Source organism: Felis catus, chromosome X (assembly GCF_018350175.1).
Source record: "Felis catus isolate Fca126 chromosome X, F.catus_Fca126_mat1.0, whole genome shotgun sequence".
Taxonomy (NCBI): domain Eukaryota; kingdom Metazoa; phylum Chordata; class Mammalia; order Carnivora; family Felidae; genus Felis; species Felis catus.
The window spans coordinates 57567895-57594505 of NC_058386.1; the positions used below are offsets into that span (position 1 = coordinate 57567895).

At 46.9% G+C, this 26611-nt stretch overlaps 1 protein-coding gene across 8 annotated transcripts in view; it reads left to right on the forward strand.

The window, feature by feature from the left end:
* DLG3 (discs large MAGUK scaffold protein 3) overlaps nucleotides 1-16552 on the forward strand; it is a 58615-nt gene extending 42063 nt beyond the window's left edge. For 5 of the 8 annotated variants that reach the window (XM_011291795.4, XM_045050564.1, XM_023248814.2 and 2 more), the window contains 10 exons: nucleotides 3997-4173; nucleotides 4406-4481; nucleotides 5302-5401; nucleotides 9048-9089; nucleotides 10434-10484; nucleotides 11103-11204; nucleotides 11810-11982; nucleotides 12402-12511; nucleotides 13145-13236; nucleotides 14324-16552. In XM_011291795.4, coding sequence (XP_011290097.1) covers nucleotides 3997-4173; nucleotides 4406-4481; nucleotides 5302-5401; nucleotides 9048-9089; nucleotides 10434-10484; nucleotides 11103-11204; nucleotides 11810-11982; nucleotides 12402-12511; nucleotides 13145-13236; nucleotides 14324-14430 — 1030 coding nt within the window. In that variant the 3' untranslated portion in view covers nucleotides 14431-16552. Of the gene's footprint in view, nucleotides 1-3996; nucleotides 4174-4405; nucleotides 4482-5301; nucleotides 5402-7282; nucleotides 7329-9047; nucleotides 9090-10433; nucleotides 10485-11102; nucleotides 11205-11809; nucleotides 11983-12401; nucleotides 12512-13144; nucleotides 13237-14323 lie in introns of all 8 variants that reach the window. The other 3 variants (XM_019823936.3, XM_011291796.4, XM_019823935.3) reach the window with 3 other exon arrangements.
* The last annotated feature ends 10059 nt before the right edge of the window (nucleotides 16553-26611 follow it).

A 26611-nucleotide genomic window follows, 5' to 3' on the forward strand; every position in this document is an offset into this window, starting at 1 on the left:
ACTGAGCCACCCGGGTACCCTTTGGTACCACTTTTTTACTGGAAAATTGCCTTTTTTGCCTTGTTGGCTGGGGAACTTAGAGCCAAACATGTTCCTTATCAGAAGTAAGTGACTCAAGCCAGGTGCTTGGTAAATTGATTTCCCCACTTGCTTTCTTTTTTTTTTTCTTTTCCCTTAAGCATCCAGAGGAGGGCCTGATCATATTAGATGCTCAAAAATGCTTGTTTAATTAATGGATGTCCTTAAGAATACAATATTGTATCATCTTTAAAAATACTAGTTTTGGGGCGCCTGGGTGGCTCAGTCGGTTAAGCCTTCAACTTGGGCTCAGGTCATGATCTTGTGTGTTTGTGAGTTTGAGCCCCACGTCGGGCTCTATACTGACAGCTTGGAGCCTGGAGCCTGTTTCTGATTCTGTGTCTCCCAATCTCTCTGCTCCTCCCCTGTTCACGCTCTGTCTCTCTCTCTCTCTCTCTCTCTCTCTCTCTCTCTCTCTCTCTCTCTGTCTCTCTCAAAAATAAGTACACATTAAATTTTTTTTTAAATATTAGTTTTGATGAATCATCAATGAGATGGGAAATATTAATGATACAATTTCAAGTGACAACTAAAGTTGCCGAATTGTATGTACACAGCATGTTTCCATCTCTGTGAAACCTGTTTTTTGTTTACTTATTACACAGTATTATACAGTATCACAATGGTATGAAGAGTGGTTCTGAGTTATATTAAATGTGATTTTTTTCCTTTTTTAGATTTTATGTTTTACAAAAATTCTATGATAAGCTTATATTAATTAATAGTTAATGAAATGAATGCATATGAATAGTTTAAAATCTCAAATGTTTACAATAACATATTAAAAAAATAATCCTTTTCCTGTTCTCTCCTTTTCTGGCTCTCCAAAGTAAAGAAATAGTAAATCTAAGTAGCCCTCTATGTGTTACATAACAGAGCTAAAAGACAGTAGGGTCATAGAAAAATAATCAGATAAAAAAGTATTTCCACCAGGAAGGAAACCATAGAAAAAGCTTATAGGAAAGGAGGGGGTAGTTCTCTGTGGACACTATTTGTACAATGGTGTAAAATTAACTATTATTTACCTCAAAAATGTGATATTAATAAATTAGGAGGGGTGGAAGGATAAGTGAGAGCTATTGAAAACCAATAGGCAATTCCTGAAATGTAAAAAAAAAAAAAAGTAATAAACAGCAAGAAGAAGCAATTATTTAGAAATGTGTTATAAAAGAAAGAGTTTAAATATTTGAAAGCAGTTTCTTTTTATAGTGACTTACGTTTTGTTTTTTTTTTAATTTTTTTTTTCAACGTTTATTTATTTTTGGGACAGAGAGAGACAGAGCATGAACAGGGGAGGGGCAGAGAGAGAGGGAGACACAGAATCGGAAACAGGCTCCAGGCTCTGAGCCATCAGCCCAGAGCCTGACGCGGGGCTCGAACTCCCGGACCGCGAGATCGTGACCTGGCTGAAGTCGGACGCTTAACCGACTGCGCCACCCAGGCGCCCCTATAGAGACTTACGTTTTTGAAAGTTAAAGTTGTAAAAGGAACATGTGCCTTTGGTTAAAAACCAAAGCAGACAGTGCCATTCCTGGCGTGCGGTGGCCACTGCTGGCATTCTTGTTGACTTGGATTCCACACTTAGTTTGTTGTTCCTTAGCTTGTGTTATATGTATTTTAATATTGTAAGGTATCGGAAATTCATCTTGGAAGTACACTGGCTTATTGGTTTTATTTCAATCTCAGATGTTTAAAAAATTACCAATAATTGGATTCCTGATATCCAGAAAACATGTTTCTTATATCAGCTTTATCATATGTACTCCACTTCTTAACTGCCGTTGGCACAGGTCAGGGTGGTTCTGTGGGGTGCTCAGATATATATTGGATTGTCCCTGGATTGTAACCAGTAAGCTCTCCCTTCCAGCATTCTACAACCTCATCCTAATCTCTCCAAATTCATTTTTTTTAATGTTTATTTTTTTCATTTTTGAGAGAGAACACAAGTGGGGGAGGGGCAGAGAGTGGGGGACAGAGGATCTGAAGTAGGCTCTGTGCTGTCAGCGCAGAGCCCTATGTGGGGCTTGAACTCATGCACCTTGAGATCATGACCTGAGCGGAAGTTGGACGCTTAACCGACTGAGCCACCCAGGTGCCCCTCTCCTAATTCATTTTAACATCTTTCCTTCTTCCCCCACCAAAACTAATTTGTGCTTAATCCAAGTTCTGTTATTTTCCTCACTACATTTGTTTTCACCTGTGAAGCCCAGAATGACATCTAGTGTTTCTCATTGCCACTTAGAATAAGGTCTTCCCCATGCATGTGTCTGTAGGAACATCTGACAGAATGCCTTCCTTGCTTTAGGAAACTCAGTTTCGAATGCAGTGCAAATGCGTTCAGATTTGATCCTGTCCCACAGAGCTGGGAAAGAACCTCTTGGGCAGAGTGCCTCCTTAATCGGCTGGCCTCAGCCCCTCTCCATATTGCTTCACATGCATAAATTGAGGGAGGTAAAGGGCTCTGTGTCAGAGTTTGAGTATTTTCATTTTCAGATAATCTGATACTGATGTCTTAAGAATTCTGTTTCACAGAGTTTAAAAAGTAGATGGGTATTTCACTCTGCACAGTTTTACTACATTCTGTATTTCATTTGGGCCTGCATGTGGGGAAATAGCGTGTTTTACTTTGCAGCTTCCAGGTGAGCCACAGACCACCACACTGCAGGTAGAAGTCTAAATCTTGGAACTAATTCTGGGAAATCCCCTGGGCTGTGTGTACAAGTAAGGTGTTAAAGAGAATATAAAAAAGAGAGCCTAGATTGCAAGTAGAAAAATACAAACTTCTCACTGAAATCACCCATCCATAGTGACTCTACAAGGAGAGATCCAGTGGATGAGAAAAGTAGACACTTTCAAACACAGGTGAGTTTATTGAGCAGGGAGCTCAGGTGTGAAGTGTCACCTTCACCAGAGCCAAAGTCAGCAGTGGATCCTGAAGGATTTGAGCTTGTAGTTTTGGTTTAAATTTGCCTTCAAAATCCACCCCACTCTGCGATTATCCAATTACATGTGAGGGTGGATTAATGTGCCTAAAGCTCTTTTGATGTGTCACTTCCCTACTCTGAAACCTTCAGGGGCCACTGGATTGGGTAATATTCAAGGCCTTCCAAAATTGGCCCCAGACATTTGTTTCCAACCTCATTTCCTAGGACTTCCAGCTGCAGCCATGCTGGGCTCCTCCTTTTCCTCAAGCCTGGATGGTATAGCTCCCTTCCCACCTTTTCCCACCTTTCCTGTTATCACTTTACTGTGTATGTCCTGCCAGAGGACCTGGCCTCCATCCTAGGTTAGTTAGGTGTGGGATGTAGGTCACATTATTCTTCCTCCCTGAGCCTCCATCCCCCCTCCCCCCATGTAAGAGCAAAAGACTGGACTAGGAGGCTTCTTGGTGGGGTCCTTTTGAACTTTACCATTCTGTGGGTGAGCATCAGCCTTAGATTTTTTCCTTAGTGGCCCCAGGGCACAGGGCCCTTTTCTGTGTCCCTGCAGCATTTACCATTTGTTGTTTGAGATGGTTGTTAACATGTTTACCCTGCTTTCAACTACTTTTTGAAGAGATGTTTGTAAACTGAGAGAGCCCTTTGGTAGACTAACTTGTTTCCCTAGGATGTGGGTGAGGGAGAGGACCACTGAGTGTGTTCTACTTTGGACTTCCACCTTGTATCTGGAAGCTTCGAGGAGATGGGACTCATGAAAGATTTTCTTATTCCCCTTCTTGGGAGAGTGGGATGTCTCTTTGAGAAGAGGCACATATCTATAACATCAAGATGGAAAAGAGGATGCAGACTCCTGGAGAATTCCCTTTGGTCTTCTCTGAGGCTGCTGGGTCTGCACTCATTCTTTGGGGTGTTCTTCCTCCACAATCCTTTCAAGACTGCCAGGGTAGGATGGTAACTTATCTTTCGCTGTGTGTTTCAGGGCCCTATTTGATTACGATCGAACTCGGGACAGCTGCCTGCCAAGCCAGGGGCTCAGCTTCTCCTATGGTGACATTCTGCATGTCATCAATGCCTCTGATGATGAGTGGTGGCAGGCGAGACTGGTGACCCCACATGGAGAAAGCGAGCAAATCGGTGTGATCCCCAGTAAGAAGAGGTGAGTTGTCATGATCATGAGGCCTTCCCTGCCTTCTTCTTGGTATTGATTTCTTTTTTTTTCCCTATTCTACTGTAAGTAAGTTGCTTGAGAGCAATGGATGTGCTCTATTATTCCTTTTTAGTAGAGAGTTTGTGCTCAGGATGTGGTTGTGACTCGGTGAGCCAAAAAGTGGCTTCTGAGACCATGCACTGGCAGTAAGTAACAGGACTTCTTTCTGACTCCAAAACAGGGTGGAAAAGAAAGAAAGAGCTCGATTGAAAACTGTGAAGTTCCATGCCAGGACAGGGATGATTGAGTCTAACAGGGTAAGTGGGGATCCCCAAGGAAGTGCAGCCAACATTGAAGAGGAGTAAGAAGCTTGGAGTCTGTCCGGTGGATAAGAGAACTGGGGAGCACAACAGAATATCTCTCTTTCAGCGGGCTGGCTCTGTCATATCAGAATACTGACTGCTTTTCAGAAAGCAGAGCGAGGGCACTCAAACTCTGTGTCCAGTGTATACTCCCTCCCCCTGGGTTACTGGCTCTTGAATATGTGTTGGAGTTGGACTGTCTGGAAGGCTGACTTATTTGGAACACAAAAAACCACCTGTGGGTATCTCCCTGGCTGCAGACCCTGTCGGAGCTGTGGGGACCCCTAACAGAAGCTGGCCTTGTTGTCCAGTGAGGAAGGTCAGCCTCAGAGCTCCGACCAACCCCTCAGACCAATGAGCCATGAGGGCTCAGTCATTCACCCCTTTTCTTCTGTGAGATTCACAGGCCAAAGAACTTCTGGAGCAGTAGGAGGGAAAAGAGACACGGAGTAGATGCCTCTGTGTGAATGTATCAGTGGCTCCTTAGGGCATGTGTCCAGGAGGCTACCATGACGTTTGTCCTTTAGAAAGTTCCAGTGAGTGCTGTGAGTCTGGATTAGGTAGAAACCTCTAACATCCCTACAACATTTTCCTGTAAACATAATTTTCCTCTTACATCAACTTTTCATTTAATCTCATAGACTCCATTTGTGAGAGATGGTCTTTTATTTAGCTCACCATTGTCTCCATTTTAGTTTTTCTTGCATGCTTTAAAATCCATTGTTCTGTTTTTTTTTCTTCTGTCCTTCCCCTCCATCTTCATGTTCTTTCACAGTCGATCAAAACGAAACGTAAAAAGAGTTTCCGCCTCTCTCGAAAGTTTCCATTTTACAAGAGCAAAGAAAACATGGCCCAGGAGAGCAGCATACAGGAACGTAAGTAGCAGCAGGGTACAGAGAGCAGACTGCCCACAGCCCCGCCCTCTCTTCCTCATTTGCACCTCCCCCTATGAGAAGACAGCGAGAGAGAGTGTGTGTGTGTGTGTGTGTACATGTGTGTGTGTGTGCACACGGGCACGCACACGTGACTGTCCATCCATCCATGTGTGCATGCATGTGCGGGCATACTCTCTCATTTGCAGAGTCAGCGTAGAAATTGGTGTGCAGAGCGAGACACTGGGTCTCTCGTCCAGCTGCTCACTCTGAAAGAATGTTGGAGGCTCTAAGGAAGAAATGGTTCCAAGCCTGCCCTAGCAGGAAGTCCCTGGCACTGGTGTTGGGGGTGCCAGGCTGAGCTCTGCCACGGTGGTGATGAGCAATATTCAGCTATAGTGTCAGGTTTGGAAGAATGTTTTTTAAGAGAACCAGGTCTAGGGACACAGTGTTGCTCTCCTGGCTTCTTCCTCTTGTGTTTTCTTTCCCTGAACTTCACTCTTCTATGTTAAGAGAAGAGCTCTCTCTTCCCTAGACACCTGGAGTGGGACCTGCTTCCTGAATTACATGCATGCGCATATGCACCCAGGGTGTCCACACGGCTCCAACAGACTCAGTGTCATCCCAGAATGATCACAGAGCCAGCCTTCAAAATAAATTCCTTCCTGCTCACAGGAATTGACATGGAAGGGGGATTACTTGACATTGTCTAAGTAAAGATTTATTGCAAAACAATAAACAGTAGAAAAGGCCATAACTGAGCTATATAAACTTTTAAGAACCAATTTAATCCTGAGAAGTACTCATGTTCTGCCATATGCCTTGGAAACTAACTGTTCTGACCCTAACCGTAAACACCAGGTCACGCTGGTGAAATATTTCTCATATGGCTCATGGTGAATTGTAAACGTCTCCCCTGCTGCCCCGCAAGGAGGGGCTCTGGGGTCCTGGGCTGTGGGGACTGGCAGGAGATGGACTAGTTCCAGTTGGGAAGATCCTTTGTCTAGGCCAGCCTGATTCACAGTCATGGTCTACATAGGTCATTGCCACCTGGACTGGTAGCTACTAGATCCAAGGGTGCCCTCATCCAAATGGAGGTTAAGTCTCATAATCCTGGCCAGTTCAGTAAGAAGCACTAGGTGCAGTTAGTTCTGCTTGTGAGCAGTAGGAGGTGGTCTAAAGTGAGATCAGTTCACTTCAGTTCACTGGATCAGCCTCAGAACCTTCATGCCAGACCCAGCCTGGGGAGGGTTTGCTGTTGGGTTGCCCAGCTAAGGGTTGGGGTGAGAGTTGAAACTGCCTAGCGCTTATTGTCTAGAAGCTGGGCTCATCCCCTGTGGTCTGTGCAACTCAGGTCAGTGTTGAAGGCCATATCTCACACTGCATGAAGCTTTCCTTGAAGGGTTTGGACAGAGTGAGTCAGTATTGGGCAAAAAGCTCCTTGGGATGATGATAATTCTGCTTGCTCTTTTGTGCACCCTCGGAGGGAAATGGTGATTTCAGGGGCAGAGCAGAGACCTGGGTTCTGTAGCTACAAATTTAGTCAAACCAGGTACTCTAAGCCTTGGAAAGTCACCAGGCCGGTCCTGTTGGGCTGTAGACTATAGATCACTTCAGAAAGGCCCTCCGGCAGCAAGTTGGACAGCATAAAATACAGGTATCTTATCTGACGTTGGGGCATTCTTTCTGTAGCAGAGTTCTTAACCTCACTATAATTATAGGTCTTCATAGTATTTCATACTTCTGTCACTAATGCTCACCTTGCTCTGTATTCTTCCTTCCCCTTGTCTTTTTTCTCAATTTTCTCTTTTGTCCCCATTTCTTTCCCTCCCTCCCCCACCCCCTCCTTCCCTCCCTCTTTGTCCTTGCTGTCTGTGAAATCAGGACTTCCCTGGGTTAAGTGACGATTATTATGGAGCAAAGAACCTGAGTAAGTCAAACTTACACACCACTAACTCTATTTCTGGCATGAGTGGAGGTGCTGGGGATGGGGGTATAGGGAACGTGGGTGAGGGCAAAGGGTGAGGGGAGGACAGTGTTGAGAGAACTCATACCACAGCAGGAAGAGGAACAAGTGGCTCTGAGTGTCACACTTTTGCTCTGGATCCCTGGTACCCTAATAAAAGCCTGTCACTCATGTCTGTGTTTTCCTTTTGTACCTTGAAGGAGTGGGGAGCCATCTTGGCTCCCCGCCTTAGAAACAAGGTGGGCAAGAAGTACTTCTTCAGGGGTGACCACTCAGCTCATCTAGCCTATTGTTGAGGTGAGGGGTGCCTGCTGGTTGGATTCTTCTCCTAGTGACACAACATTAAAGAATTGGGCTTAGGAATGAGGTGTTTCAGTCTCTCTGAGGGCAAGAGTACTATGGAGCCCTTTACCCAACATGCATCTGGGACATCCCAGCAGGTTCCAGGGGCCTCAGCAAACAGCTGTGGGCTGGCTTTCCATGGAGCATCTCTAAGGGGCTGAGCTGGGGGGCAGGTCTCAGTAGCATTTATGGACCATATATATCTAATGCCTTAGCTTGGGAAAACTCTGACCTCTCCCGTCTGGAAGATAATTCTGGAGTTGAAAATGAAGGAACCTAGATGGCAGGACCTTAGCGTACCCTCTGTGCACAGAGGGGCGCGTACACACGGCTCTGCTGGGCAGGTTCCGTCCAGGTATACTCTCCTTCAATAAGTAATAAAGTCACGAAGGCAAAGGAGCTTCCTCAGGGGATTGCTCAGGAACTAGCCTTGGGGGCCACCACAGCCAGTCCTTCCTATGGGGGCCACAGCATATCACAGTCTGGAACAGTGTCATCTTGGCTGAAACGAGCAGTGTCTCTGTCCATAGTTTGTTGTATCTGTGTCCCATCTTCATTTGCCTGTTGTCTTGGGAGCAGTGGGCTCTGTTTGGGCCACACGGTGCCTTGTGCCTCCTTTGAGCGTGGCTGCTCTGCCCACACTCAGATGTGGACAAGTCCTGGTGGTCCGAGGCAGGAGGGTTGCCGTGGCCTCCATATGTTCTTTGTTGTCTCTGTGTTTTGACATGTCTGTCTTCTTGTGGCTGGAGGAGCATCATCCCTCACCATTGAGGCCAAGCTAGGAGGAGGAAACTAGACAGTGGTGGCAGGAGGGCTCTTGGTGCCACCGAATGGTCAGAGCATTGTTCCCTGGTGACAGCTCAACTTAGCCAGTGCTTAGCCTCTTATTTCTGGAGCACTGCACAGTTCTGTACACTTCAGGGGCTCTGTCTGGGCAGGAAATTCAAGAGCAACCTGGTCCCTGGACTTCTCTTTGCTGCTGTCCCTGCCTTGCCTTTCCTATTGTTAGCTTTGGGAGATGTGTTTTGAGATAGGATTTGGAAACCACCCAAGTCAGTTCTTTTGATTCAGACGAAGAAGATGCTGCCAAAGAATGGAAGGCTTGTAGTGTCCAGGGAGGGACTTGGCAGACTGAGAGGGCTCTGGGGACAAGTGCAAGATGGTCAGGGGCTCTGGATTGGAGCTGTGCCTCCCAGTTGGTAGCCCGGATGTGGCAGGCCTCTCGTGGCCTGACTTGGTTGGCAGCTCAGAGTCTTGCTCCTGGAGCATTTGAGTTTTGTGCCACGTGTGACCTCTCAGTGGTGTGTTCTGAATCGGAGTCTCTTTCTTGTTGGCTTGCAGAGGGAGTGACATCCAACACCAGTGACAGCGAAAGCAGTTCCAGTAAGTGTGTGTCGCTCTCCCTCATGTCATGTAGCTCCACCACGTGTCCTGGCCATCATCCTCATTCCAGCATTGCATGGCTGCCGTTTCCGTTCAGAGGCTACTGCTTCTTTTAGTCATGTACACTTTGAGATCCTGGAAATGCTGTGGCCATTTTGTCCTTATGGGGTGGGGTTCGGGCCATGAATTAAAGGAGAGTATAAGCCCCGCACTTCTGGCCAGGACCTGACTGAAAGCTGTCCCTGGGGCCCTGGGAAGGGTGAGCTGTCAGTAAGTCAATCCCTGCCACGGGCCTCACGGGCTATAAATGCTGCCAGTTTTACACATGGGTTTGGAGACCAAAAGGCAAATGGCTCCCATGGGATATTGTCCTGAATTGCCTTTCCAGGTCTCTAGGATTTCCTGGGTTAAGGCTCGGTGTCCTTGTCTTTTTTTTCCTGACTTAAATGATCCAGGAACTGCCTAGTTTTCCTTCAGAGATCCTATGACCAAGCCAGAGAAGCCACAGTTGAAACCCTATGACCTTTGAGAGCACTGGCCTCTTGGGAGCTGTGGCGAGAGGGCCTTGTACAGTCTGCCCACGAGTCTTAGGCTCAGAGGAAGCCCGTGAGCAAGCATCCCAGGGCCTGATGCAGATGTTGCTGCCTTCCCCAGCACTGCCACCAGCCACCTGGGGACCTCTGGGCACCCAGCACCAAGTGGCTTGGTGACTGTTTTAGGAAAAGCTTGTCACTGCTGGATATACAGAGCTCTACCATGAGGAGAGAACAGGGCTCAGCATTGCTCTAAAGGGCGCTGGGGACCTTAGCCCAGCCTTGAGCCACTTGTCTGGATGTTTGTCCCAGTGTAGGGGGGAGGGAGAGGTAAACCGTTAAAAGGGCAAAGTTAGGCTGCAGCTTTGGGGGCCTGCGTGAGTGCCCTGATTCCCCTGCCTGCAAATTATGGGATGTGGGTAGTGTTTCTCGACCTGTTGAAGCTTCCTCATAATCCTTACCAGAGCAAGAGGGTAACTGAGCACTGAGGGTAACTGTGACCTCTAAGGACAGTTCCTGAGAAATTGGGGTGGGTTTGGGTGGAGGCTTCCTGGCTGGCGGGTCGTGTCCCTTTGGTCAGCTATATTTTGCTGAACAAGAGGACTCCTGATTCCTGTCCCAGGGGTGGTGAAGGGCTTCCCGTCCTTTCTTGTTGGTGGGAAGCAGACAGGCCCACAGGGCAGGTGTTAGCAAGTACTGCCTGACCAGGCTGTTTTCTGGCAGAGGTGGGGGTGGGGTGAATGTTGTAGGGGGACCAGGACACAGGGAGGCAGATTATAAAGTGCTAACATGTCTCCCTGTTTTGTTGCAGAAGGACAAGAGGATGCAATTTTGTCATATGAGCCAGTGACGCGGCAAGAAAGTAAGCCCCCTTCTGAGAGTCTTGCCTTCAAGCTAGTGTCATGGTCGTGGGCCAGCACAGCGGTTGGCCGTGTGGGCAGAGGGGAGAGCGTGGGTGGAGTATGAAGGCATGGCTCGTTGCACACCCAGCCCCTGGGCACCTCCTTCTCTTCGACAACTTTCTATCATTCATAGAGAAGGGGGAAAGGAAACCCAGTGTGCACCCCTTGCCATACCTTTGTTGCTGCCCCAGGTGCCTTCCAGAAGATAGGGCAGGTTTGCAAAGATGGCAAAAGTCAATTTTGGTGGGCGTGACCGTTGCCAAAAGAAAGGTTCTGGTCCCTCCCTCCAGTGGCTCCTCTGAGAAAACCTTGCCTAGCTGCGGGTGCCCATGCAGAGATTTCTCCTGAATCTGCTGGGAGGGGAGATGTTTCTGACTTCAGACTTGCCTTAGCCTTAGATATTTTCAAATTAAAGGCTCTTTGATGTCTTTGTAGTTAAAAGCTAGAGAATGGGCTGCATACGCTCTGCTCTGTCTGACTGGCGGCTCCAGAGCCTAGGTGTTCTAGGCAGACTTGGAGGTAGAATAGGCTGTCTGGTGGGAGGCCTCACTCACTGCCTCCATGCTCTGTCTCTCCAGTTCACTATGCAAGGCCTGTGATCATCCTGGGCCCAATGAAGGACAGAGTGAACGATGACCTGATCTCGGAGTTCCCGCATAAATTTGGATCCTGTGTGCCACGTAAGAGCCCAGGAGGGTTTTGGGAGTGAGGCATCAGTGCCCAGAGAACTATTGCTCTGATGTTTTATGGAAAGGGTCTGGGGCCAGGTTCTAGGGTTCTCTGGGTACAGGGTATATCTAACACTGTGGAAGAGATTAGGTAGCAATAGATCCCCACAAAGCTCATGGGGTTGGGAGGCCTAAGACATCAGTCTGGCCTGCTTCCTTCCTTGGAGAGAAGTTTGAATGGCAATGGTCAGGAAGGATTGGACTAATGGCGGGGGGCGGGCAGCCCGAGTGGTGTTGACATGGCCTGGTGGACAGCTTGTTAGGTTTGTTGGTTCCCATACCACATTAGGCATCTTCTGCCAGGTTTTGGCCCAGGAAACCCCACCTTTCTGGTCCAGTTTAAGCTAAAGCAAATAGCTCCCTGTGTGTGAGACCTGGTAATTATAAGAGAAGTAGACAAGACAAACTTCTTTTCAGCTGCTTCCCCCCTCACCCCACCACTCATCTGGAAAATACTTGAGTAGCCCCGGGACCCAGGTAGAGAAGAACAGGTCATCTCTTTGGGCCTGGGGTAGGTCATTGTCCTCAACCACACAGCATTTCTTCTCTTCCTTCAGATACTACTCGGCCTCGGCGTGATAATGAGGTGGATGGACAAGACTACCACTTTGTGGTCTCCCGAGAACAAATGGAGAAGGATATTCAGGACAACAAGTTCATCGAAGCAGGCCAATTCAATGATAATCTCTATGGGACCAGCATCCAGTCGGTGCGGGCAGTTGCAGAGAGGGTAAGAGGAAAGGAGATGGCCCTGCTAAATATAACCCTCAAAGGAAAAACAGAAAAGTTCCTGCTGACTCTCCGTTAGGATCCTCCTCCTCCTGGCACAGGGCCAACCAGAGGCGTGTCGGCTCTGTGTGTTCCCAGCCGCTGGAAGGAGGTGGCTGTCTGTCTCCTCCATGCAGCTCACCCCAGCGTGTCCCCCACATGAATAGGGACCCTTCTGCAGATGTGGCCTTTTCTGGGGTAGGAGAAAAAGGTGGAACCTGGGTGCCTCAGGGGTAGAATCTTCTAGGCCTCTCTGGGTGGCCCCAGGTTCCTCCTCCTGCGCCCCCCCCCCAGGCAGATGTTTGGGTTGCCACCCAGTAAGTGCTTGGGACTGGGTAGACAGGGACTGGGTGGGCTGAGAACAAGTCTTTGCCTTTTCAGGGCAAGCACTGCATCTTAGATGTTTCCGGCAATGCAATCAAGAGGCTGCAGCAAGCACAACTTTATCCCATTGCCATTTTCATCAAGCCCAAGTCCATCGAAGCACTTATGTAAGTATTTGCTGAGACTCAGACATTTCCAGCTAGGAGAGGGCCCTAGAAAGGAACAAGAAAATAAACTGTTTTGTTGGGCAGGGGTGAGCCCCAGTGGAAGGTCAAAGGAAAGTCTGTACCCCATCTCTGGTCACTGAAGGCTCCTTCTGATTTGAGTGCCTGTGCATGTATTCCCGGTTGTGCATTTACTTACTTACTTACTTACTTACTTACTATTTATTTATTTATGTATTTATTTATTTAATTTAAAGTTTACTTATTGATTTTGAGAGAGAGGAGAGAGAACACAGGCAAGGGAACGGCAGAGAGAGAGAGATGGAAAGAGAGAGAATCCCAGGCAGGCTCTGCACCATCAGTGCAGAGCCCAACATGGGGCTCAATCCCACGAACTGTGAGCTCGTGACCTGAGCCGAAATCCAGAGCCAGACCCTTAACCGAGTCAGCAACCCAGGCGCCCCATCCTGGTTGTGCTCTAAAACCTGGAAGGTTTGTGGAAGATGTTTAGCTATGGGCCACTGCTGCTCTCAGAGAGCAGCTGAGTAGCTTTTCAAGGAGCCTGGAGCAACCCTTTATGTCAATCAAAACGTAGAATCCAGTTTGTTAACCATTTTTCTTCCGTGTCTGTGGCAGGGAAATGAACCGACGGCAGACATACGAACAAGCAAATAAGATCTATGACAAAGCCATGAAACTGGAGCAGGAGTTTGGAGAATACTTCACAGGTAAGAGTTCCTGCTGCCCGGCTTGGGTAACATGGGACAAGCCAGTCGCCTATTCTGGAAGTGTCTCCAAGAGGCTTAGATACTCGACACAGACTTTCTGGATGCTTTCGAGGTCACACCTTTTGAAAATACTCAGGTGCCTCCCATCCAGCTGGAGGATAATCATTTTTCAGTATCAACCACCACCACCCAGCTGCTTTAGATCATTTTGTTCATCCTATCTTCGTGTCCCTGCCACATCTAAGGCTCCCTGTGTCACTTTGCTTCCTTCCCAACTTGTCCCCTCCCTGATCCAATACTCAGTTTTGCACGTTGTAGGTGCTGAATATATGTTTGTTGATGATGTTGGTTCCTCTGTGTGGTATTCAAGTTGTCTGGCAGCATGTGTGTGTGTGTGTACCTGCTCACCTATCCCGGAAGGTCAGTTCCTAAAAGGTTGTGACGGTTTCTGTGTCCCATGTTGCTTACCTTTAAAGGACAGTGCCCTATGTGTGCAGGTTGATGCTAAGTAAACCCCTGCTGGTGGTGCCACCAGGTTAAGTAGGGAAAGTATGCATGGCCATACTTCTCAGACCTGGGCTTTTGGAGCTCCCTTTACCATTATGTCCCTGTCCTTCCTCATGTGCTGGGCTGGCCTCTGGCATGGAGCAGATATGACAACCCCAGGAGCACTGCCTCTTGCTGAAAACTGTTTCTTTCAGTTTTTTCTTTGGATAACTGAGATTTTCCTAGTCTTCTGCTAAGGCTGTTGAGAATGACCTGCTGCTGGCCTGACGGCAGCCAAGAGCAACATGAGCCACAAGGTCTGGCATCTAATGGATGCTCAGTAAACCTTTTTTAAGCAATACATGTTCCTCTTCGTTGCTGCTTAGTCTCACTGTCTCAGCAAGTTGACATTAAGCCCTGGGCTTGGAGCACCTGCCAGTTTCCCTCGCTGCCCTGGGCTCACAGGCTGGTGAGACTGGCGCCCGCATCCACGTGGGCATCTCTGCTGGACTGAGCTGTAGGGTGGCGGGGTCAGGCTAGATTGCCGGGTTGGGGGGTGCTGTGGAGCACATTAATAATTTTGTTTTCCTCTTCACTGTAGCCATTGTACAGGGTGACTCACTGGAAGAGATTTATAACAAAATCAAACAGATCATTGAGGACCAGTCTGGGCACTACATTTGGGTCCCATCCCCTGAAAAACTCTGAAGAATCCCCACCAAGCACTCTCTTGTGAACAGAAGACATCAAGTCCCTCTTCCCTCCTCCCTCTTCAGTCCTGTCCCCACCAGGAGAACAAATGACTACTGTTCTTGTCCCCTTTTTTAGATATGTCCCAAAAATTGAGTTTTCTAGTCCTGTTCTGTTTTTTTAAATTTTCGTTTGATTTTAGTTTACTTTTTGGGATGATGCCATCTCACTTCATCATGTGACTGTGCCCATTCCTGCATGGACCTTTCCCAAGCGCTAGCGCAGGTGCAAATCCATCAGAGTCATTGTTTTCATAAGAACCAAGCAGAAGCGAAGAGAAGAGAAGAGGACCTGCCAGAAAGATAGGCTCTGGACAGCTGCACGGCTTGTGAGGCGAGCTCAGTGCGCCGCGTGCCGAGATGCCCCGGGCATTTCTGCCTGTCGTGCTGCTGTCACGCGACGCTGAACAGTGTAACGTATGGTGACAGAAAGTATCTTATTTATATATAGATATATATATGTAATTTATATAAAATATATAGAAATTATTATATATATATATTATACACTCTCATATAATATATATATATTCACTCACATTTGGACTAGAAAATCTATGGAGACTTCATCAATGGTACTGTGTTATTAGAGAAATGCTTTAATTTTCATAATCCAATCAGATGGCATCTTATATCCCAACTGGTTGGGGAGGGATCGAAAGCGGTAGTAAGTGCTGTACCAAGGGCACTCGCATATGGTCATTCTCTTGAAAGCGGAGGTTTGCTCTAGGACTGGTCGTGAGTGGGGCTTGTGCCTGGGGGGCGAGAAGGTTGGAGACTTGACCCAAAGGCGCTGCTGCCCTCGAGGTGCGGTCAGTCCTGTGTGTGGACAGAGAGAGAATGGCTAACGATGCTCCATATTAAATTGCCTATTGTTTTCTGCCACCTGATGTGTCTGCATGAGAGGTTTCCTTTTTGTTCATTTTTAAGCTGCTGTTAAACCAAAACCATGTTGTGCTATCGTGTCAGCCTTTTCATTATTCCAAATTTTACTTTTACTATTTAAGTGAATGCGTAGAATCCAATTTGACCGTGTTTTAAAGGCTCATGATGTGGAGGAGCCGGGCCTTGTGATAGAGTAGGTGACCCGGGCTCTGCCGTCCAGTCAGCAGAGGGGAAGTGGGGGCTGCTGAGAAGTGGGAGCTGGGGCTCTGTGTTGCGATGTGTCCCTTTCTTTACTCATGCACCCGGGACGCACTGGACTCCACTAAGACCCCTTCGTGCCCCCCCCCAACAGGGACGGGGTGTCACTTGCCTTCCAGTTCTGTGCTGGGATCATGGGACAGCACTGGGCTTGGCCAGCCACGTAACAAGGAGTTTGATTTGGGTTTTGTTCACAGCTGCTTCATATGCCCTACCCTTGCGCCCTCACCAACAGCTGGTAGCTTACTGTTTCCTCAAGAAAGTAGACTTTAAGGCTGTCAGTTTGACCTGTAGAGCTGAGAGTCACTCACTGGCGAGACATGAAACCTTCTTGGTTTTCCCCAGAGTCAGAAGGCAGTGACTGTGGTCAAAGGAGTTTTTCCCTGACCACGAGAGCAGGTGGTCGGGCCCTGCCCCTCCGTGCCCTTTGGAAGCCACCAAGCCTCTCTCGCCCCCACAATGGAGGCATCATGCAGGGGAGGAAGGGGTGGAGATGCTTGGCCCCAGGGGTGAGTCTTTTGTTTCCTAGCCCACTGGGTTGTGACCAGTGCAGATGATGCCACGTTGAAGACGCTTTGAGCACCACCAGCCAAACATAGGAAATCTGTTAACAGTCCTCCTACCAGCATAATGAGGCCAACTGTAAAGTGTGGGGTCCAGACCGAGGGTAAAGAAAGGGCAGCAGCTTTACCTGGGCAGTTCACTGGATTGAAGGCAAAGAGGGATAAGGCAATGGCCGATGGTGACTCTGGTGAGGAGGGGGGTGAGCAGGGAGTGTTGATTTCTCCAGTGTTAACTGATGTACTCTGAGTGGTGCTCAACCCTCTGCCCCTCCCAGGGAAGAAAATCAAGATTCAAAGTAAGCATGACACTAGTTGATTTACCAGTGTTCCTTCCAAGGAGACATATATTTTTTAATAAATGATAGTTGCAATGAACTGTGGTTTGGAGACCTTCTTGAAGGAGTGGAGAAGGGAGGGTGGGGGCACAGGGAGGGTGGGAGAAAGGCTCAAACCTCTGGGGTCCTCAGTGACCGTCTGCTGACTAAGTCAGGTTTTCCTCTGGATGGTTCGAGACCCCTGCGGTTGCACCAGTTCCTTTGTGAAGGCTGTACGCTTGGTCTTCTGCCGTAGCCCCCAAATGTTGCCTCAGATAGCACCAGCCAGTGGGGGGCGTGTCCGTATTCTTGGTGGCAAGATGCTGACATTTCCCCCAAAGGTACAAAAGATGTGAGCCGCCTGCTGCAGCAAAGACATTCGGTAGAGAAAGCAGGGGCCAAGCTAGCAGCAGGAAGCTGAGTCATAAATATGGCAAGAAAAACCTGGCCTGCCAGCTCCCAATGTTTCCAGAAAGCACTGAGGGCTCAGGGGAGGCCCCGATGAGCAGGGCAGGTGGCCATCCCCCTGCCGCCTCCTGAAGACAGCAGGAGCACCGAGAGCAGGAATGCGCGACATGGCTGATGGCGTTGCAAGCTTCTGTGGAACAGTCTGAGGAGGCACCACCGTGATTATCGTCAAGAGCAATGACTGACCAGAAGAGCATCCCTGACATGTGGGCTGAACCACACAAAGGGCGATAACCCTTACCTGTTTATGGCACTTTCTAGTTTGCAAGGTGCTTCTTTTGACATGCTCTCTCATTTGCTAGAAGGTAGGCCGACAAAAGAGAGTCCCCAAGTGTTTTGTGAGGGCTTAAGGGAGTCTGGCTCCTAAGTGCAAAGGGAACAAGAACTGGCCTTGTCACCCCACCATGTGAGGTTCAGTCTGTCTTGACAGCAGCTGTTCATCCTAGGGGAGACTCAGCTGAAGAAAATTCAGCCCCAGCGGGAACATACTGAGCAACTTGGAAACCCCCAAAGTATACTACCTCACCAACCCTAAGCTCTGCTGTGACCAGAGGGATAGAGCCGCATCTCCGTGAGGAGTCCGTGCCAGGATCTCTCCCCAGTTCTGCTGCTGACGGCCCAGCTAGTCACACCTCACTTTCTTTATCTCTAACAGACCTTAAGTGAAAACATTCGTAAGATCATACTCATGACTACAAAAAACATTTGTTCAGAGACACATGACCAACTTTGTCTTAAGGCGAAAGCACTGCTAGAAATTAGCTAGTGAAAGCCAAATCTTTATCCAAAATGTGTGTAGAAGTTGTGCTCCAGGATGAAGCTGATATGGAGGCAGAAGAAAGTGGGAGTCGAGCAGCAGGACTGGAGAGGGCCTGGAGGTCAAGGGTCAAGCAAAAAGATGGGACTGTAGGGAACCTGGACTCAAGCAGAAAGGCCAGTGCTAAAGGGAATGGAGCCCTTTCCAAGGGACAGTGCTTGCCTGGTGCCAACCCCTGGAAGCCCAAGGTGTCAGAGAACCTTGTAGGAATGAGATGAGCATGTGTTCAGAGAGCCGTTAGCTTTCTCGAGGCAATCCAGTCCAACAAATGAGTGCTGAAGTTGGGGAGTAGTGCACCAAGCCGTCCTGGCCCTGGCAGGATTCATTTAGTCTCCATATTCTCAAGTTCTGTCCTTCATGCCCATTCCTACCTTGGATTTCATGGCTTTGGTTCCATTGATCTTTTTATCCATTTAGTCATTGCCTTGGCACCGCTAGGATATTTTGCCACCACACAAATAATTTTTTTTGTATGACTTTTTTTTTTTTTAGAGAGAGGGTGCAAGCGAATGAGGGGCAGAGAGAGGCAGAAGTCGGGCTCATGCTCACCTGACGTGGGATTCACACGAACCGTGAGATCATGACCTTAGCCGCAGTCAGATGCTTAACCGACCGAGCCACCCAGGCCCCTACAAATAACTTTCTGAAGCTCAAATTACACATGTGGAAAAACCTCCCCCACCCATCACTTCCAAGAAAGAGCAGAACTGGCTGCCACAACGCTTCTGTCCCTCCTCAGCAAATGGGGTCTCCGTACCACGCGCTCTGCCCGAGAATAGAGGAGCTGCTTTAGCAGTGATGCCCTAGATTTTTCTCTGCAGAGCCGTGCCCCTTGTCACACTATGACACCCACTGGTGGTTTTCATGCTGCAGATGAACTACCTGTGTGTCCGGTCCCTGTCCCGCCACTGGCACTCTAACCGGATGTACCCAGTGTAGTTTGAGGAACTGGAAAAGGGGTGGTTTGAGAACAAGGATTCAGACCCTCCTGGTCACCGTGAAGGGCATGTGCAAGAGGATGTTCTCCTGACCGGCCTTCCTGTCCCCAGAGTCATCCTCCCCGTAGTGGACAGAACCAGCCATATTATGCTCTCCCCTTCCCATGGGGCCCACAGGGAGAAGTTCAAGCCTTAGCATGGCCCTTCTGCCACCAGGCCTTGGCCCTTCTCTCCTGCTTTATCTTTTGCTATGTCCCCATCTGCTCTGACCGTGAGTTCCCTGAACACCACAACCCCATGTTTTTGCTCACACTTCTTTTTCTGCGCAGTGTGGCCACCCCATCTTGAAGACTCCTCTTAATGTTTTCAGACTCAAGAGTTACCCTCCTACACTGCCTTTCTTGAAGTACCTCTTCTTCCCTCCCACCTCTTAGGTCAACTTGACTGTCCATTCCTCTGTGCTCCATTAGACCCTCTAAAACCGTTTGTCACTGTAACAGCTGACATTTATTTTGTGTTCCTATGTGACAGGCACTGTACCAAGTGCTTTACACATTGAAAAAAATTTTTAATGTTTATTTTTGAGAGAGAGACCAAGCATGAGAGGGGGAGGAGCAGAGAGAGGGAGACACAGAATCGGAAGCAGGCTCCAGGTTCTGAGCTGTCAGCACAGAGTGTGACACGGGGCTTGAACCCACCAACTGTGAGATCATGACCTGAGCTGAATTGGATGCTTAACCGACTGAGCCACCCAGGCACCCCACTGCTTTGCCCATTTTAATTCACTTATTGCCAACAACAGCCCTATGAGATAGGTGCTCATATTATCTCATTTTCCGGATGAGGAAACTGAGGCACAAGGAGGTGACACAGCTAATAACCAGCAGGGCTGAGTCAAACACAGGCTGTCTGGCTGTAGTAGTTGTGCTCTTAAGTGCTACACTGTGCTGCCTCTCACTTTGCCACACTTGGAACATTTTATTGCCCTTATCTCTTTCTGCCTTCCTGCCCTTGACTCCTCTTTGAGAGCAGAGACCACATCTTATTCATCTGTAAACCTGCAGCATTTAGCACAATATCTGTCATGTAGCAGGTGCTCAGTAAAAAAGAAGAGATGCACTAGTCTTTGGTTCAACCTTGCTGGGGAGAGATTTGACTAGGCCTAAACCTGTGGGGAATACAAATTTTGTTTTTATGGTCTATGGAGAGCTTCCGTTCTGGAGTCCCTGCAACTTCCTCTGGGATCTTGCTCCATCAATTATGACTCCTTTTCATCTCCAACCACTTCCTCTCCTTTAGCTCCTACCCCCTTCTTTTCACTCTGCTGTCTTCTCACCAAGAATTCAACAATCTCCCTACTCTACCACTTACCATCCGTGTGTTCAACACGCTTATCGAGAGTGCCAGAAAGTTCTCAATGTCAGCCACAACCTCCCAAGCATGATGTTCAGTTCAAAGACTCCTTTCTGAGTCTTAACATGGTAGAAAGAAGAAAATGCCATGTCCCTGCTCTCACCGTCGATGTCATTTCTCCCTGGGCCACTTGGGCTTTTTTTTTACTCCTTCCCTCACTCTTCTCCCACTTCCTGAGTGCCACCATTTTCCTAGTCACCTGGGCCCCAAACCTGATGTATCCCCCTTTGGTCATTGTATTCAACCTCTTACCACAACGTGTTGATTCTTTATGGTATCTGTTCAATTTGGTCCTTTGCTCTCATCATCGCTGCTCCTATTCTCACAATAACAAGAGCCACAGCCTGGTAAGCACTTAGTGATAGGCACTGTGAGTGCTGCTGAAAATACAACGGCAAGTCAAAGAATACAGTCCCTGCTCTCAAGGAGCTAATAGTCTAGTTGGGGGAGAGCAACGAATAAGTCAATAAGTATATAATTACACATTATATGAAACGTTCTGAAGGGCGTACACAGGATGTAGCAATGGGATAATATAGTGAGAGGACCTGCTGAGGGAAGGTGCCCGAGAAGGCTTCCCTGAGGAGGTGACATTCAGGTTGAGACTTGTAAGATCAGTAGGATCAGCCTGGTGGAAGAGGGGGTGTGAGATGTGGGATACGGAATTATTTACCACCCTCCACTGGCCCCATTGTGCTTATCCAGGATTATCTCCTGATGGTTCTCTACAAACCACTCTAGACTATTTGTATTTTTTTTTTTGACCTGTGAGCCAGGTCTTTGTGTGGAGTGTTTTTGGTCCTCATGTCTATGGAATCTATCAAGCTCCAGCTCAAATGTCACTTTCCACGAAGATGTCACTGATCACTCAAGGAGAGCCTTCCCCTTGCCTTCTTTTGCACCACTCCACCAGGTTATAGGGAACATACCCTGTTCTTCCTTGCATGCTAGCTAGCTGTCCATTATGTACTTCTCTAGCCAGGCAAAAAACTTCTAGAAGGCTGGGATTGCATCTGGTATCTTTGCATCCCTCACAGCAGCTAAAATGTGCCAGACGCTCAATAAATGATTCTTGAGTGAGCTTCCTCTTTCTGGACCTGTCTTAATCTAAAACATGAGGGAAGTTGCACAGATGAGCTCCAAGGCCTCTCTCATCAATGATGATAAAGAGAAATCCTAAGGGACGTGCACTATGAATCCTCAAAAAGAAAGTTCATGCCTTTTGCAATGTTTGGTTCAGAAAAACATGAACAGTGATGGAGATGACAGAGAGGGTTTAACTACAGCTGCCAAATAACATGGCACATGAGCACATTAGGTTCTTACACAATTAAACATTACACACACACACAGAGGCCATGTGCCTGCTGTGAGAGAGCAAAGGATACAGAAGAGATGCATGGACTATGACAGGGCAAATATCCTTTCCCCAGCTGGGAAGATGGGTAGGATTCCAGAACAGCTTAAAAAAATGGAAAATTTTGTCATAGAACAGAGTGCAGATTCCGATTACTTACAGCTGGACAAAGAAATGGTGCTACACGGCAGAGGGGCGGGGTGCCTGGCTGGCTCATTCGGAAGAGCATGCGACTCTTGATCTCGGAGTTGTGAGTTTGAGTCCCATATGGGGTATAGAGATTACTTAAATAAAAAACTGAAGAAAAGGGGCACCTGGGTGGCTCAGTTGGTTGAGTGGCCATCTTCAGCTCAGGTCATGATCACATAGCTCATGAGTTTGAGCCCCATTTCGGGCTCTGTGCTGAGAGCTCAGAGCCTGGAGCCTGCTTCAGATTCTGTCTCCCTCTCTCTCTCTCAGCCCCTCCTCCGCTCATACTCTTTCTCTCTCTCAAAAATAAATAAATGTTAAAAAAATTTAAAAAAAAGAAATGGTTCTAGGGAACTAGGAGAATGGACATGCCAAATATACCACTCAATGCCCTTGTATGGAGGGTTCAGGTGCCCCACGGTGGCAAATAGCATTTCCTGGCAGGATTTCCAGATGAAGTTTGAGAGAGAGAGAAAGCATGAGTCAGGGAGGGGCAGAGAGAGAGGGAGACACAGAATCCCAAGCTTCGCACTGTCAGCACGAGGCCCAATGCAGGGCTGAAACCCACGAACTGTGAGATCATGACCTGAGCCAAAGTCGAATGTTTAATCGACTGAGCCACCTCGGCCCCCCTGATTTGAATCATTCTGGAGATGACAAACAATAAGGAAGACAGAGGGAATAAAAACCACAGTCGGGACTACTATGAGCAGAAGAACACAAAACACGAAAGAAGTTAACCTGTATCACTGGAGTTGCCCCATAATAGGTAGGAAGCCTTTCCAGGAGGTGATAAATACAGATCTCCCAGAGTATGAGAGAACAAGAGGGTGTCAAGATTTAGTGGGTGTGGGGAAACACAGAACCCCTACCACAGGGCATGAGTCGAATAGCATTCAAAAAACACATAATCAGACATCACTGTAAGAGCTTGGCATGTTTACTCATCTGTTCTTTCCAAAAACTCTGACTACATTTTATAGATGAAGAGACTGAAGCATGGAGAAGTTGAGTCATTTACCCAAGGTCGTACAGCAAATAAGTGCAAGAGCAAAGACTTGAACGCAGGTGATTTTGTTCCAGGGTGCATGCTTCTGTGCTACGCTGCCTCGTCTAGTTTTTACCATGTCCCATCTCAGTTTTTCTTTGCAGTCTGGCTTTTGCCCTGAGCATGCCACTGAAACTGTGCTCTCCAAAGTCAGTATGGCTTCCAAGTTACCAGATTTTACGCCTTTGCAGGCCTCATACTCATCAACCTGTCTGCCATATTCAACATTGTTGAAATATTCTCCCACCCAGAATTGAAACCTCATCTCTGATTATGACTCTACAGTAGTCCTCACATTCACCATCACTGTTGGCACAACTGTAATTCCAGTTCAATTCTTCATTATTTCCATTCTTTCAACAAACCCCTAATTGTATGTCAGGCCCTGCGGATATAGTAGTGAACAAACATATAGGTCTCTGCCCTTAGAGAGCTTACTGTTGAGGAGATAGACATTAAACAAATAATCACACAAATAAATACATATTTATAAACCAATAAGTGCTGTTAATGAAGACATGGGGCTTTATAAAAGGGTGAAATAGGAAAATTACAGTGGCCTCCAAATAAGTCTTCCTTCCTCTACACTCTTCCTTCTCCAATCCAATGTACCTACTATTGCCTAAATTAATATTACTAGAGTCCATCTCTGACCCTACCACTCGCCAGCTCAAATTCCTTCAGTGACTTACAGAATAAAGTCCAAACTCCTTACCCAGATATTTGAGATCCTCCCTAATCTGGTTCCAACCTAGCTTTTTAAGCTTTTCCCCACCATTCCCCAAGCACTCTATGCTACAAATATACAGAACCATTCACTGTTCCTCGGATAGAAGGACTGCATGCCTTTGCCATGCTGTCATTTTTTTTTTTTTTTTTTTTTTTGGTCAGGAATACCCTTCTTATTCCTTATGTTCAAATTTTATATACATCTTTAAAGTCCAGTTCGACCTTCCCCATAAAGCACTTTCTCATCATCTCCTTTGGAATCTCAGCACTTTCCCTTCACTTTTTATAAGATTCATATTCTATCTTTAATATTATAGTCACTCTAATGCAGTAAATGTAAGCCTAACTTCTTCCTATATTAGAGCGTAAACTCATCGAGGGCAAGATCTTGGTCTAGACCACCATTATTCATTGGCTGTAGATAGATTAATGAATGAAAGAACGAATGAATGAATGAACAAACAGATGAATGAATGGTTGGTGAATTCCTGATTGACAATACGGAGGGATCATAAATATGCATATATATATATGAATATTTTCCTTGATGTATTGTCATTGCAGTTTAACAGAGAGCTGTGGGAAAGCTATCATATCAAACAAATGCTGCTCATTTCCACCTGACTCTACCTCTCTTTTTTTGAAGATTTTTTTTTTTAAGTTGGGGCACCTGGGTGGCTCAGTCGGTTAAGCGTCTGACTTCAGCTCAGGTCATGATCTCACGGTTTGTGAGTTCAAGCCCCATGTCAGGCTCTTTGCTGACAGCTCAGAGCCTGGAGCCTGCTTCAGTTTCTGTGTCTCCCTCTCTGCCCTTCCCCTGTTCACGTTTTGTCTCTCTCTGTCTCTCAATAAACGTTAAAAAAAAAGATTTTTTAAAATTTATTTTGAGAGGAGAGAGAGAGAGAGAGAGAGAGAGAGAAATGGGAGGGGCAGAGGAGAGAGAGAATCCCAAGCAGGCTCCACACTATCAGCGTGGAGCCCCACACAGGGCTTGATCTCACAATCCTGGGGTCATGACCTGAGCCAAAATCAAGAGTGGGACACTAACCGACTGAGCCACCCAGATGCCCCTAAAGATTTTAAGTAATCTCTACACCCAACGTGGGGCTCAAATTCATGACCCCAAGATCAAGAGTCCCGTGCTCTCCCAACCGAGCCAGCCAGGCTGCCTTCACCTTCCTCCACCTCTTAATCTAACAGGTGTACGCTTTCTGGGGGGGGGGTGCCCACCAAAGGAGACATGGAAATCATCTTCAATACTATGAAATTGTGGGTAGCAAATTCAAGGACTTGGGGGACCATGTGGTGTTTTCTCTTCTTCTTACAAAGGAAAACTGGTACTTAGGAATAGAAAAGAATATGTGGAAGATGAAATGGCTGCCTCTAGAAATGGAATTTTAGAATAGGATTTGTTTTGTCTGGACCATAGTTTAAAATACCAGATTGCTTGGCTCTTGGCTAGGGACAGAGTTCTCTATGATAACTAAAAAAAATGTGTTTACCCAGAGGCTTGCTGATCTGATAAAGAGAACTTGAAATTGAAAATGGAAGGGAAAGCAGAAATGCCCTGATAATATTATAAAATCAATTACTATGGATGATATCAGATATGACAACAAGAGCACTATTGTAAGAGGTGCCCATTCAGTCACAGAATACATCTGGGAAAAGAGTCAGAGTCATAAACAGAACTTACGGGGTTAAGGTGTTTCTGCATCAATGCACAGCACATGCATCGGGTTGAACCATATGAAATTGCCAACATTCAACCATTTGGGGCTTATAAATTTGCAACTTCATATGGTACCACCTAATATGAAGTAAATATGAAATTTTAGTTTATTAAGACTTGAAGGAATGAAACTTACAACTGGAATTTTGCATCTAGAGGAACACACTGTTAAGAAAACCAATGGCTTTGAGAATGAGAGGTTACATAGTGCTGTCTGCGTAGAAATCCACAAACATGAGGGGTGCCTGGGTGGCTCGTCAGTTAAGCGTCCAACTTCGGCTCAGGTCATGATCTCACTGTTCGTGAGTTCAAGCTCCACATTGGGCTCTGTGCTGACAGCTCAGAGCCTGGAACCTGCTTCGGATTCTGTGTCTCTCTCTCCCTCTGCCCCTTCCCAGCTCATGCTTTGTCTTACTCTCAAAAAAAAAAAAAAAAAAAAAGTAAAAAAAATTTCTTTTGTTAAATATAAAAAAAAAAAGTCAACAAATCAGCAAGAGGGACTGTTTGTTCTTTAGGTCCTAATTCTGACTAGTAATGAAGAGCTGATTGGTGAAGGGGAAATTTGAAGAGCAACCATTTTAGCTAAGTTTGTAAGAATGTAAGGCTGGACACAGTAAGGTATTTTGCCGTAGAACTTAAGAAGGCAGACTTCAAACAGCTCAGAGAAAAGAAAGGTAGCATGAGGGCAAAGAAAAAGCAGGGGTCCAGGGGCGCCTGGGTGGTTCAATGGGTTAAGTGCCTGACTCTTGAATTTGGCTCAGGTCATGATCTCATGGTTCTTGGGATCAAGCCCCTTGACCGGCTCTGTGCTGAAGGTGAAGAGCCTGTTTAGGATTCTCTCTTTACTCTCTGCCCCTCCCCTACTTGTGCTCTCTCTCTCTTTCTCTAAATAAATAAACTTAAAAAAAAGAAGAAAAAGCAGGGGTCCAATAGATCTTAGCTTCAAATCATGGTTCTGTCATTTTGCAGCTGTGTGACCTTGGTTAAGTTACTTATACTTTCTGAGGTTCCATTTCTCACAGAAATGACAAGGGAGGGGGGGAGAAAGAAGAAAGGAAAGAAGGAACAATAACAGAATGCCACTACTTTCTGGGCTTGTTATAACAATTAGATAAGATAGCACATGTGAAGTGCTTAGCACTTAGTAGGTATTCATTCATATCTACTAAGTTTTCTGGCATTTTCTGTTTGGCCACCCTTCCAAAGGGCTGAAAGGTTCTTAGAAACTAAATTCTGACCATGTAATTGTGAAATATTTTAATGAAGAAATAAAAGGAAAGGTATCTAAAGGAAATGATGTAGATGCACAGAGAATTCTTTGATGATGAGAAATGAGAAAGGTAGAGAGGAGGGCAGCTGACCAATGCCAAATATGAAACAGTAACACCAGAACCGCCAAAATCCTATTAGGAAGGCCTGACCCAAAATG